We start from the raw sequence: 14436 nt of genomic DNA, 5'->3' as shown, positions 1-14436 counted from the left end.
AAGACACGATGCCAACTCAACAATCCCATTCCGATGCCTGAAGACATTATGGTGCAGCAAGCATAAAGCAGCCATACAGTGCAATAAGCTAGACACGTTCTGCAAAGAGAAATTAGAAGGAAAATTGCTCCTGCACTCAAACACCTTCATTTGTTTTACCCTCCATTATAAGATCACAGGAAACTGGAGCAGAAGTAGGCCATTTGGTCCATCAAGCCTGCTCTGCCATTTGGTAAGATGGTGGCTGATCAGATTGTGGCCTTAACTATGCTTGCTTTCCTGCCCCTTGTCAAATGCAGCTTTGAATATATTCAATGATCTGTCTCCACTCCTCTCTGCTGAAGACAATTGCAAAGACTAATGATTCTCCGAGAAGAAATTCCTCCTCATTTTCATCTTAAATGGGAGTCCCCTTATTTTTACACTGTGCCTCCTAGTTCTAGATTCCCCAAGAGAGGAAATATCCTCTGAGCTTCTACCTTGTCAAGTTCCCTCCAAAACCCACATCCATGGACGAAATTACCATCATTCTTCTAAACTCCAAAGAATATAGGTCCAACCTGCTCAACCTTTCCTTATAAGACAATCCCTCCATCCCAGGAATAAACCTAGAGAACTTTCTCTGAACTGCTTCCAATACAACTATGTCCCTACCTAAGTAAGGAGACCAGGGGTGGCACTATGGCACAGTGGTTAGCACTGCTGCCTCATAGCGGCATGGACCTGGGTTCAATTCCTGGCTTGGGTCACTATCTGTGCGGAGTCTGCATATTCTCCCTGTGTGTGCGTGGGTTTCCTCCAGGTGCTCCAGTTTCCTCCCACAATCTGAGAGATGAGCTGGATAGTGCGCATTGGCCCTCTGTATCCAAAAGGGACCCAGAGTGTAGCAACTAGGGGATTTTCACAGTAGCTTCATTGCAGTGTTAATGTAAACCTACTTGTGACACTAATAAATAAACAGGGTGCGAAGCCATACTTAAACCAATTACTAGATCGCAACAGATTTAAGTGTGGCTCCAGGTAAAGCTCTGTGATGCTGGTGTGAGATGGTTATTGTATGGACACACTCTATTTACATTTTAGACAGGTCCCATAATCATTGGTTTGACTCACTGGGTGCTGGAGTGAAGGAAGCATTTCGAGCGGATCCCTGTGTGATGCTAGGAAGTGGTGGTGCCATTGGTGAAGGGGTCGGACAGGACTGTGCTCCAACATCAGCTGGTGAATCTGGCATTGTTCCCAGTTTTATTCCAGCACTGCCTGTGGGAACAAAACCATGGCACACTGAAGGCTGTTTTCATTAATCAGTCAAAGAATAATCCATTACATCAACAAGTAGAGACAGAGCAAGTGAGATGCAGAATCCTTCGTACAACTTATGTGGAAGGAGGGAGGAGGTTTGAAGGAGGGAAAGAACTGGATGCTGCAGAAAGTACTCTGCAAAACAATCAAATACAAGAAAAGGCTGCTTTCTACATGGACTCAGGGATTACTCCCCACACTCTGTACACACTGTCCAGTCAGAGATTACTCCCCACACTCTGTACACACACTGCCCAGTCAGAGATTACTCTCCACACTCTGTACACACACTGCCCAGTCAGCGATTACTCCCCACACTCTGTACACACTGCCCAGTCAGAGATTACTCTCCACACTGTACACACACTGCCCAGTCAGAGATTACTCTCCACAGTCTGTACACACACTGCCCAGTCAGGGATTACTCCCCACACTCTATACACACACTGTTCAGTCAGGGATTACTCCCCACACTCTGTACACACACTGCTCAGTCAGGGATTACTCCCCACACTCTGTACACACACTGCTCAGACAGGGATTACTCCCCACACTCTGTACACACACTGCTCAGTCAGGGATTACTCTCCACACTCTGTACACACACTGCTCAGACAGGGATTACTCCCCACACTCTGTACACACACTGCTCAGACAGGGATTACTCCCCACACTCTGTACACACTGCTCAGACAGGGATTACTCCCCACACTCTGTACACACACTGCTCAGTCAGGGATTACTCTCCACACTCTGTACACACACTGCTCAGACAGGGATTACTCCCCACACTCTGTACACACACTGCTCAGTCAGGGATTACTCTCCACACTCTGTACACACTGCTCAGTCAGGGATTACTCCCCACACTCTGTACACACACTGCTCAGTCAGGGATTACTCCCCACACTCTGTACACACACTGCTCAGTCAGGGATTACTCTCCACACTCTGTACACACACTGCTCAGACAGGGATTACTCCCCACACTCTGTACACACACTGCTCAGACAGGGATTACTCCCCACACTCTGTACACACTGCTCAGACAGGGATTACTCCCCACACTCTGTACACACACTGCTCAGTCAGGGATTACTCTCCACACTCTGTACACACACTGCTCAGACAGGGATTACTCCCCACACTCTGTACACACACTGCTCAGTCAGGGATTACTCTCCACACTCTGTACACACTGCTCAGTCAGGGATTACTCCCCACACTCTGTACACACTGCTCAGACAGGGATTACTCCCCACACTCTGTACACACACTGCTCAGTCAGGGATTACTCTCCACACTCTGTACACACACTGCTCAGACAGGGATTACTCCCCACACTCTGTACACACACTGCTCAGTCAGGGATTACTCTCCACACTCTGTACACACACTGCTCAGACAGGGATTACTCCCCACACTCTGTACACACACTGCTCAGTCAGGGATTACTCTCCACACTCTGTACACACACTGCTCAGTCAGGGATTACTCCCCACACTCTGTACACACACTGCTCAGTCAGGGATTACTCTCCACACTCTGTACACACACTGCTCAGACAGGGATTACTGTCCACACTGTGTACACACTGCTCAGTCAGGGATTACTCCCCACACTCTGTACACACACTGCTCAGTCAGGGATTACTGTCCACACTGTGTACACACTGCTCAGTCAGGGATTACTCCCCACACTCTGTACACACACTGTTCAGTCAGGGATTACTCTCCACACTCTGTACACACACTGCTCAGTCAGGGATTACTCTCCACACTCTGTACACACTGCTCAGTCAGGGATTACTCCCCACACTCTGTACACACACTGCTCAGTCAGGGATTACTGTCCACACTGTGTACACACTGCTCAGTCAGGGATTACTGTCCACACTCTGTACACACACTGCTCAGTCAGGGATTACTCTCCACACTCTGTACACACACTGCTCAGTCAGGGATTACTCTCCACACTCTGTACACACACTGCTCAGACAGGGATTACTCCCCACAGATTCTGTACCTACTGCTCAGTCAGTTACTCTAACCCAATCATTTCAGAGGAAATTCTCTCAACCCCATTCCCATGATGAGCAATATTTAAAGAAAACAAGTGTCTGCAAATGAACAGCAGCCTCTGATCCACACATCCCACTGGGAGCACAAAGTCCTGATCCTCCCGGGGAAGGGAGAAGCTTCAAAAACATTAGCAGGAACTCTGAAATTCTCCCCTGACCCTGGAAGAAACGGGATAAAATCCCAGATTTCAGTCAACCGTCAGAACCAATGTTATTAAACTTGATTAGTTCAGACAATCCCAGAATTGCTGATGTAGTTACATCACACTGTATTGTGTGAAAAGTGACTCAGCTCCAAACCCCTCAAAGTCTCTCCATTGAAGGGAGGGGATGGAATATTCACCACTGATCTGGATAGGTGTAAAGACAAAACCAGCATTCAGGACAGAATACTTGTCTGAAGTCCTTGCATTGAACACAAAATCCACTGTATCGAAAAGCAGCAGACCAAGACTGCAATCTATCAGATGCTGTGCAATGACTCTCAATCTCTCCATTCAGGAAGATAAGCACAATGATATCACAGGAACAGCATCACCTGCAATCCCTGACCAAGTCACTCACCAACATTATCATTCCTTCTTTGTGATTGAGTCACTTTTCTGGAATTCCTTGAAGAAAGCAGCTGTGGGAACACACTCGCTGCAAAATGTGCACTGGCCAAAGGATAACATCCAACAATATGCAGTTCAGCAGTGCAGGAAGCAACAATAAATATCAGCTTTCAGTGTCATCTGCATCTAAACAAAATCATTCCAGAACTGGATCCCTCATGTTCTGGGGAATACCTTTTTATACCAAATTCAGGAGCACAGAAAAGAAAGAAATTGCATTTCTCTTGCACCTTTCACAATCTCAGGATGACCAAAAGTGCATCAGAGATAATGAAGCAATTTCAAATCTGATGTTGTAATAGAAAACCAGCAGCTACTTTCCACACCTCACACTGCAATGATTAGCAATAAGTCAATGACCAGATAGTGTTCTTATCGGAGTTGAGGAGGAACTTCTTCACTCAAAGGGTGGTGAATCTCTGGAATTCTCTGCCCGTTAAGTGGTGGAGGCTGCTTCGCTCAATATATTTAAGTCACGGGTAGATAGGTTTCTTAAGAATCACGTTGGCTTCACTTGTAGAACAGAACCCCCAAGGAGGTTGAGAGCAAGGAGGTTGCCCCTTGGGCCAGTCTGTAGCCTTCCCTTCACAACTTACTCTCCTACTTCTCAGTGATTTTCACCACCATACCTCCAGAGTTTGAAGTCTGTGTTGGACTAAAGAGCTTACCAAGCCCCACAAGATTTCATTCTCATCCCTCACAACACCCCTGTATTTATTAGAAAGGTATACATGTGTGTAGAAATTGGCTGAGGGCAAATTTGGGTTTGCCTGTGATTGATTAGGCTGTCACTATGTAGGTTCCTACATGAAGAGGTAACAGGTAGTTGTGAGCAGTAACAGGCATGGTGGCACAGTGGTTAGCAGCACTGCCTCACAGCGTCTGGGACCCAGGTACGATTCCCAGTTTGGGTTACTGTCTGTGTGGAGTTTGCACATTCTCCTCATGTCTGTGTGGGTTTCCTCTGGATGCTCTAGTTTCTTCCCACAGTCCCAAGATGTGCGGGTTAGATTGATTGGCTATGCTAAATTAACCCTGGTGTCACAGGGATTAGCAGGGTAAATATGTGGGATTATGGGAACAGGGCCTGACTGGGATTGTGGTTGATGTAAACTCGATGGGCCAAATGGCCTCCTTCAGCAATGTAGGGATTTGAAGACAGTCATAGCAGGCCAGTGATGCACTGCAGAGCCTGGGCTTAGCTCGTTGGGTTAATCAACCCTTTGTAAAAAGTCAGTCTCATATATTTATTCTGCTCTCCAAATCTGCAGTTTGTCTGACAGTTTACTCTGTTAAACTCTGTCACAGACTATACCTGCAAACAGCTGCATGACTGGCTGGCTGAAGACAGATTCATTTACCCACATTCTGCTCATTCTGGATAAATAACGATAGTTTCCTTGAACAGTGTGTGTTGGAGCCGACGAGGGAGCGAGCTATCTTGGATCTGGTGTTATGTAATGAGGCGGGTAGAATTAGGGACCTTGTGGTGAAGGATCCTCTTGGGGAGAATGATCATTGTATGGTGGAGTTTCTGATGCAGATGGAGGAGGAGAAAGTGGGTTCTCGGACACGCGTCCTTTGTTTGAACAGAGGGGAGTACGGTAGGATGAGAGAAGAATTGGCGAATGTGGACTGGGGGAGCGCGTTGGAAGGTAGGTCTGCTGAGGAGCAGTGGAGGATCTTTAAGGAGATCTTTCTTGGTGCTCAGCAGAAATTTATTCCGATGGTTAAAAAGGACCGTAGGAGGAGAGGTAATAAGCCGTGGATAACGAAGAAGGTGAAGGAAAGTGTTAATTTAAAAGCGGAGGCGTTTAGAGTAGCTAAGAGTAGTGGGCGAGAAGAGGATTGGGAGAGGTTTAAATGTCAACAAAGATTGACAAAGAAGTTGATAAAGAAAGGTAGGAGAAACTATGAAGCTGGGCTAGCGCTTAATATAAAAAAGGAGAGCAAGAGTTTTTATAAATATATAAAAAGGAAGAGGCTGGCTAGGGTGAACGTTGGACCCTTAGAGGATGAGAAGGGGGACTTAGTGGTAGGGGATGGGGAAATGGCTGAGGCCTTGAATAACTTTTTTGTTTCGGTCTTCACGGAGGAGGACGTGAATAATTTGCCGGGTGTTAGCGATGGAAAGATGGTAGGAGTGGAGGGTCTCAATGACATAATTGTTACGAGAGGCAGTGCTTGACAGACTGGAGGGACTGATTGTGGACAAGTCCCCAGGACCGGATGGAATGCATCCGAGGGTTCTGAAAGAAATGGCGGAGGTGATAGTGGATGCCTTGGTGGTTATTTTCCAAACGTCGCTGGATTCCGGGGAAGTGCCGGAAGATTGGAAAACGGCTAATGTTACGCCATTGTTTAAGAAGGGTGGCAGGCAAAAGGCAGGGAATTATAAGCCGGTTAGTTTAACGTCTGTTGTAGGTAAAATGTTAGAATCCGTCATCAAGGAGGAAATAGCGAGGCATCTTGAGGGGAATTGCTTGATAGAGCAGACGCAGCACGGTTTCGTTAAGGGGAAATCGTGTCTGACAAATTTACTGGAGTTCTATGAGGATGTGTCTAGGGCGGTGGATAGAGGAGAGCCGGTGGATGTGGTCTTTCTTGATTTTCAGAAGGCGTTTGACAAGGTACCTCACAAGAGGTTATTGCAGAAGGTAAGGGGGCATGGAGTTGGGGGTAGGGTGTTAGCGTGGATAGAGGATTGGCTGTCAAATAGGAGGCAGAGAGTGGGGGTTAATGGGTGCTATTCGGATTGGCGGTTGGTGACTAGTGGAGTGCCCCAGGGGTCGGTGCTGGGGCCTCAGCTATTCACCATTTATATAGATGATCTGGAGGAAGGAACCGAGTATATGGTGTCGAAATTTGCTGATGACACCAAGATTGGTGGAACGGCAAATTGCGCGGAGGGTGTGGAGAGTCTGCAGAAGGATCTAGATAGGCTGGGCGAATGGGCCAGGAACTGGCAAATGGAATTTAATGTTGGCAAGTGCGAGGTGGTCCACTTTGGTAGGAATAATGGTAGGAAGGACTATTACTTACGCAGCGAAAAACTGCAGCAGGCGACGGTGCAGAGGGACCTCGGGGTCCTTGTGCATGAGTCGCAAAAACCCAGCCTGCAGGTGCAGCAGGTGGTCAGGAAGGCGAATGGGATGCTGGCCTTCATAGCGAGGGGGATTGAATATAAAAGTAGGGAGGTCTTGCTGCGGCTGTATAGGGCATTGGTGAGGCCGCAGCTGGAGTACTGTGTGCAGTTTTGGTCGCCGCACTTACGCAAGGATATTTTGGCCTTGGAGGGAGTGCAGAGGAGGTTTACTAGGCTGATACCGGAGTTGAGGGGGTTGAGCTATGAGGAGAGGCTGAATAAACTAAGCTTGTGCTCGTTAGAGTTTAGAAGAATGAGGGGAGATCTCATTGAGACGTATACGATGATGAATGGGATGGATAGGATAGAGGTGGAGAGACTCTTCCTGCTCAAAAAAGACAGTAGGACTAGGGGGCACAGCCTCAAGATAAAGGGGGGTGCGGTTTAGAACAGAGTTGAGGAGGAACTTCTTCACTCAAAGGGTGGTGAATCTCTGGAATTCTCTGCCCGTTGAAGTGGTGGAGGCTGCCTCGCTAAATATTTTTAAGACGCGGGTTGATGGGTTTTTGATAAGAGAGGGGATTAAGGGTTATGGGGAGAGGGCGGGAAAGTGGAACTGAGCCACGACAGATCAGCCATGATCTTATTGAATGGCGGGGCAGGCTCGAAGGGCTAGATGGCCTACTCCTGCTCCTATTTCTTATGTCCTTATGTTCTTATGTCCTCACCTTGCAGATGCCCCCTTCAGGTGACTCCCATTCGGAAATGGATCATTAGCAGCAAGTATAAAGGAAACCGGAATAAATCCAGTTGCAGACCCCAGTGTTAAACGGAGAAAACTGCTGCAGGATTCCAAATCACTTTACCCTGGCTTCTGCGCAGAGATTTCAACAGTGAGTTCTCTGGAGGAATCATCCTCAATGATGTGCAAACTTACAGCTGAATTGAACTAATAGTTTCACAGGCTTAAAGTTACAAACTGTCCCATTCAGGCATCCATGGGGAGGGAGGGGAAGTGGGGGGGTTGGGGGGGTGGGGGAAGGTTTGCTGAGGGGGTACCTCAGCACTGCTGCTGGGATAGGGAACTGTCCCATACAAATTCCCAGAGTGTCCACATCAGCTACTTCACCAGGATACGCAAGGTTATCTCACTCCCTAAATAAATAGAAGATTGTTTGCACAGACATTGACAGTAACTCTGTGACCAAAAGAGAGCAGGGGATGAGGTAAAGAGCTGGAGAACATCTTCCAATGAGTGCACCTGGTGTCTTGCTCAGTTACTGTCTGCCATTTCCTCTCACGGCGGGCTGAAACTGCCACCCATGTCTGATGATTCTGACCAACTGGACTGGCGTCTGGGCCAATCACTCTCCTCCACTGGGTACAGATTACAGTTCAAACCAAACAAGGCAAGTCAGGCACTGCTGTCTGTATAAGGTTCTTTTACTGCCACTTTCACCCATTTCCTTCTCACTTTCTCCTTCCACTCTGCATATATCTCTCCCACACACCCATTCTCTCAGGCTTTGGGGAGGCAGTGCTGGGGGGCGGGAGTGGGGGGGAGTGGGGTGCTGCAGAGGAGGGAAGGCCATCAGAAAATTGCAGGTATGGTGGAGAGAACACAGGGCTATGTAGGATGTGGGGTGTTAGAGGTAGAGAAGACGGGAGGGTAGTGATAATTGTAAAGGCCGTCTATAAGATTATTAGCATAGATTTTGCCAGTTTTGTGATGGTGCAAAATTCTTATTCAGGGGCAACTTCCACACTGTAACTCTGCCACTTGATAATGCTACAAGATTAAGGAAGAGTTCGTGCTGTGTATGTGGTGTGTTGCATCAGTGATATATCCTCATGGTCCAGGCACAGGAACTTGTGTCATATTGAGCAGTGCCCACACACTGTCCATAATATCCATGCACACTGCCCACTGTATCAACTACACTGCCCACTGTATCCACTCATACTGCCCATTGTATCCATTACACGGCCAACTGTTTCGACTCACACTGCCCTCTGTATCCATTACATTGTCCACTGTATCTGCTCACACTGCCCATAACACCCACCCACACTGCCCACTGTATCCAGCCACATTGCCCATTGCCCACAATATCCATTACACTGCCGACTATATCCAGACACATACTGTACTGTGTCCACCCACATGCCCACTGCATCCACCTGCACTGTCCATTGTACCCATTACACTGCCCACTGTATCCACTCACACTGCCCACTGTATCCATTACACTGCCCACTGTATCCACCCACAATGCCCACTGTATCCCACACTCAGTACCACCTCTCTGGTGACTGCAATTTTCCTGGTTAATTGCTGCTTCTGGGATCTTATTTGTACTCTCTACAATAAAGACTGATGTAAAATATCTGTTCAATTGATTTGCCATCTCCTTGGTTTCCATTATCAATTCTCCAGAACCACTTTCTTTTCGCCCAAAGTTCACTTTGTTAACTATTCTTTAAATATTTATCAAAACTCTTCCAATATTAAATATTTCTATCTTTCCCTCTTACTCTAATTTTTCTCTCCATATTAACCTTAAGTGATTTTCTGATGTTCATTATAATCTGTCCAATCTTCCAGCTGTCTTTACACAATTATAAGCTTTTTCTCTGAGTTTGATACTATCTTTAACTTTTTGGTTAACCACAGATGGTGGGTTTGTGTGGGTGGATACAGTGATTGACTTTATCTTTTTGGCTGGAATGTATCTATTCCGTGTATTCTTAAATATTCCTTTAAATGTTTGCCACTGCATTGCTATTGACCTATCCCTTAACATAATCTGCCAGCTCATTGTAGCCAGCTCAGCTTTCACAGCCTAATAATTACCCTTATTTACGTTTAACGTGTGAGATTTTCCAGCTGTTGCTGCCGGTGAGAAACACAGAAACACAGAAAATAAGAACAGGTGTAGGCCATTCAGCCCTTTGAGTCTCCTCCTCTATTCATTGTGATTGTGACTGATATCCAACTCAGTAGCCTGATCCTGCTTTCCCACTATGTCCTTTGATCCCCTCCAGGCCAAGTGCTAAATCTAACTGCTTCTTGAAAATGTACAATGTTTTGGTCTCAACTGCTTTCTGTGGTAGTGAGTTCCACAGACTGACCACTCTCTGGGTGAAGATGTTTCTCCTGATCTCAGTTTATGGTTTACCCTGTACCTTCGGACTGTGACCCCTGGTTCTGGACTCCCCATCGGGAACATCCTTCCTGCATCTACTCTGTCTACTCCAGTTAGAATTTTATAGGTTTCAATGAGATTCCTCCTCATTCTCTTAAACTGCAGTGAATACAATCCTAACTGACTCAATCCCTCCTCATACTTCAGTCTCGCCATCCCAAGAATCAGCCTGGGAAACCTTCTCTGCACTCCCTATAAAGCAACAAGATCTTTTTTAGATAAATGGACCAAAGCTGCACACAGTACCCCAGGTGTGGCTTAGCCAAGGCCCTGCATAGCTGCAGAAAGACATCCCTGCTCTCTGGGATCATCTGATCCCGTCAAAGGCAACAACACCCCGCGTCTCCCTCCCACCAAAATGTGTCAGGTTCCACCAGCGCATGAGCTAAGACAGGGGCAAAGTTGGCTGAACTAGGGAGGTAGAATTATATGTTCCTAGTGATGCTACGGATATGTGCTTCAGAGTTTGTTTTAGAATCACAGAATCCCTACAGTGCAGAAGGAGGCCATTTGGTCATCGAGTCTGCACCAACCACAATCCCACCCAGCCTCTACCCTCTTAACCCCCTCTATTTACCTTGCTAGTCTCCCTGAGACTAAGGGACAACCTAGTATGGGCAATCAATCTAACCCAAGCATCAGATAAAAGCAAATTACTACGAACGCTGGAATCTGAAACCAGAATCTCAGTCAGTCTGGCAGCATCCGAAAGGAGTGAAAAGGGCTGACGTTTCGAATCCAGATGATCCTTTGTCAAAGCTGCACATCATTGGATTTTGATGCCAAGATTGCAAACTGTTGGGTTTAGACTCTCCTCAAAATTTACTAGTTTAAATCCTCCTTCATTCACAAGGAAGCTGCCACTGGTTCAATTTCAGTGAATGGTGAGTTGATGGATCCAATCTGTTTTCTGTTTGATTGATCCAGTACACGTAAGTGGGAAAACCCTCAAGGTCATGCTCCTAATCTGAAATCTAGCCCCTTACAAAACCTCTATCCATCTTTTACTGGATTATTGATTGCATTATTAGATCACGAATTCTATCTGCATTCCCTCCCATGAATTCTGTTAGGGGCCTTCTTATTGGACATGGCTGAAAACAAACAAATCTATTTTTCCAGTTATAGAATCATAGAGTCATAGAGGTTTACAGTATGGAAACAGGCCCTTCGGCCCAACTTGTCCATGCTGCCCTTTTTTTAAAACACCTAAGCTAATCCCAATTGCCCGCATTTGGCCCATATCCCTCTATACCCATCGTACTCATGTAACTGTCCAAATGCTTTTTAAAAGACAAAATTGTACCTGCCTCTACTACTGCCTCTGGCAGCTCGTTCCAGACACTCACCACCCTCTGTGTGAAAAAATTGCCCCTCTGGACACTTTTGTATCTCTCCTCTCTCATCTTAAACCTATGCTCTCTAGTTTTAGACTATCTACCTTGTCTATGCCCCTCATTATTTTATAAACCCATTTAAGATCACCCCGCAGCCTCCTACGCTCCAGAGAAAAAAGTCCCAGTCTATCCAGCCTCTCCTTATAACTCAAACCATCAAGTCCCGGTAACATCCCAGTAAATCTTTTCTGCACTGTTTCTAGTTTAATAATATCCTTTCTATAATAGGGTGACCAGAATTGCGCACAGTATTCCAAGTGTGGCCTTACCAATATCTTGTACAACTTCAACAAGACGTCCCAACTCCTATATTCAGTGTTCTGACTGAAGGAACCAAGCATGCCAAATGCCTTCTTCACCACTCTGTCCACCTGTGACTCCACTTTCAAGGAGCTATGAACATGTACCCTTAGATCTCTTTGTTCTGTAACTCTTCCCAATGCCATAACATTAACTGAGTAAGTCCTGCCCTGGTTCAATCTACCAAAATGCATCACCTTGCATTTGTCTAAATTAAATTCCATCTGCCATTCGTCAGCCCACTGGCCCAATTGATCAAGATCCCGCTGCAATTGGAGATAACATTCAGTCATAGAATTCCCCAAACACACAGCTATTCCTGCAGATAGGATATCTTTTTTTCCGATGGCTAACCCTTGGCCACTGTTGCTCTGTGCCTTCATCCCTATCTTTCAGGCTAGCTGTCAGCTCAGTGCACTTACTGGACAAGTCAAGGCTCTTGAGTGTTTTCTAATGGCGTTTCCCCTCAGGGATTTGCTGAGCACATCCCCCTCCACACCACCAATTACCCTTTCTGTGGGGTGACCCTTCCAGGATTGTACCTTCCAGAAAGTTGATCTGCTCAAATGTTTTTAGGGAAGTGCAACCAGCCCATCTCCAGTTCTGCATTCTTCTTGATCAGCTGAACCCTGACACTTGGTGCATTTGTTCTGATAACGTGTAGATCCAACATACTCCTTTTCCCTCACACACTCACACCTCATCTTATATTCACACGTCACCAACCAATTCATGGCTTCATGTCTCTATCTGTAACTCATTACACTTCAGGTTAGTGCTCTTGCATAAATGTCCCAGTCCAAGGTTCAAGCTTTCTCCGCTTAGCAACAAACTTGCTCTCTCAACTTCTCTAGGTTTAAGTTCAACTTACCAGACAGTTGGGCTCTTGGAACTGAAGTGCCTTTTCACCTGCACACAAACATATTTCATCATTTTATATCAGTCAGAAACAGAGAAACTAGAAGCAGGAGTAGGCCATTTGGCCCTTTGAGCCTGCTCCAATATTCATTATGATAATGACTGATTGTCAAATTCAATAGCCCGATCCCCCCTTCCCCCCAATATCCTTTGATCCCTTTAGCCTCAAGAACTATATCCAATTTCTTCTTGAAATCAGACAATGTTTTAGTTTCAACTACGTTCTGTGGGAATGAATTCCACACATTCACCACCCTCTGGGTAAAGAAATTTCTCTTCACCTCAATTCTAAAAGGTGTACCCCTCATCCTCAAACTATGACCCCTAGTTCTGGAGTCCCCCACCATTGGGAATATTCTTATTTTCAACATGTTTTATTTGGCTTCTCACTGCTGCCTCACTGCCTTAAACACAATTTAAAATATTTTTCATCAGAATCCATTAGTCCTTATGTCAACGCTCTCTCACTGAACTCATTCTTTTATACTTGTCCCAACTGCATTGTTGAGCAAACAGTTGTTTTGGGAACAAGGGAGGAAAAGACACTCCAGTGTTAGTTGGTTGATCCTGGCAAAGATTACACAAGCTGCTAACTTGCTCTTACCTTCTGTCATAACTTGTACATCTCTGTGCTGAACCAGTGCAAGGAGGCTGGAGAAAACCTCTCACTGTGTGAAAGTGAGGATAACCACTTCACTGCCCAGATGTCAGTGTCAGGACACTACACCAAGCTCCTGACCAAATCCCAGTGATGGGGAAGAAATCATGTACAGAATCCAGGCCTTGGAATGACTGAAAAAAATTAAACACGCTGTGAATAAATAATTGTGTACTCACCCGTTTCAATTCACATCTGCTGGGACTACCAGAATAATGTGGCCCCAAACAGCAAGTGTGATCCCTGTGGGGATGTGGCTGATGTCTGACAGCCCTTCCCCTCATGTCATGTGGCTGGCATGAGCAGGAAGTAGGAGTTATTAATAGGAGTTTGTGTTTGCAGCTGTGAGTGTGTACACAGCTACTCAGTGGACATCTGCAACCTCACCACGACAGACAGTGAGCCGGCTTTTAAGTTGCCAACACCTGCACATCTCAGCACCAACACTAATCTCACTTACTGCTTTCTTTCACTTATGGCAACAACAACATTTAAAACTATGGATTTTCTTCTTCACACTACCAGAAGGAGATGGAAGTTTTGGCCAGAGTGCAAAGAAAGTTCACTAGGATGTTGCCTGGTCTTGACAGTCATAGAGTCATAGAGTCATAGAGGTTTACAGCATGGAAACAGGCCCTTCGGCCCAACTTGTCCATGCTGCCCTTGTTTTTCAACCCCTAAGGTTGTCCCAATTGCCCGCATTTGGCCTATATCGCTCTATTGCCATGTTATCCATGTAACTGTCTAAATGCTTTTAGAAAACAAAATTGTATCCGCCTCTACTACTACCTTTGGCAACATGTTCAGACACTCACCATTCTCTGTGTGAAAAAATTTCCCCCCTGGACACTTTTGTATCTTTCCTCTCTGATCTTA

General features: G+C 46.0%; 1 protein-coding gene across 15 annotated transcripts in view; it reads right to left on the bottom strand.

Moving 5' to 3' along the window:
- cbfa2t3 (CBFA2/RUNX1 partner transcriptional co-repressor 3) overlaps nucleotides 1-14436 on the bottom strand; it is a 147656-nt gene that overhangs the window by 61449 nt on the left and 71771 nt on the right. For 10 of the 15 annotated variants that reach the window (XM_080186627.1, XM_080186618.1, XM_080186620.1 and 7 more), the window contains 2 exons: nucleotides 13507-13694; nucleotides 1114-1260 (listed from right to left, as the gene is read on the bottom strand). In XM_080186627.1, the coding sequence (XP_080042753.1) occupies nucleotides 1114-1260; nucleotides 13507-13516 (157 nt within the window). In that variant the 5' untranslated portion in view covers nucleotides 13517-13694. Of the gene's footprint in view, nucleotides 1-1113; nucleotides 1261-12855; nucleotides 12894-13506; nucleotides 13695-13739; nucleotides 13771-14436 lie in introns of those variants that run through there. The other 5 variants (XM_080186629.1, XM_080186630.1, XM_080186631.1 and 2 more) reach the window with 3 other exon arrangements.

Source organism: Carcharhinus amblyrhynchos, chromosome 4, assembly GCF_965287045.1.
Source record: "Carcharhinus amblyrhynchos chromosome 4, sCarAmb.v2.hapA, whole genome shotgun sequence".
In the NCBI taxonomy this organism is placed as follows: domain Eukaryota; kingdom Metazoa; phylum Chordata; class Chondrichthyes; order Carcharhiniformes; family Carcharhinidae; genus Carcharhinus; species Carcharhinus amblyrhynchos.
This window is presented reverse-complemented; position numbering and strand designations above follow the sequence as displayed.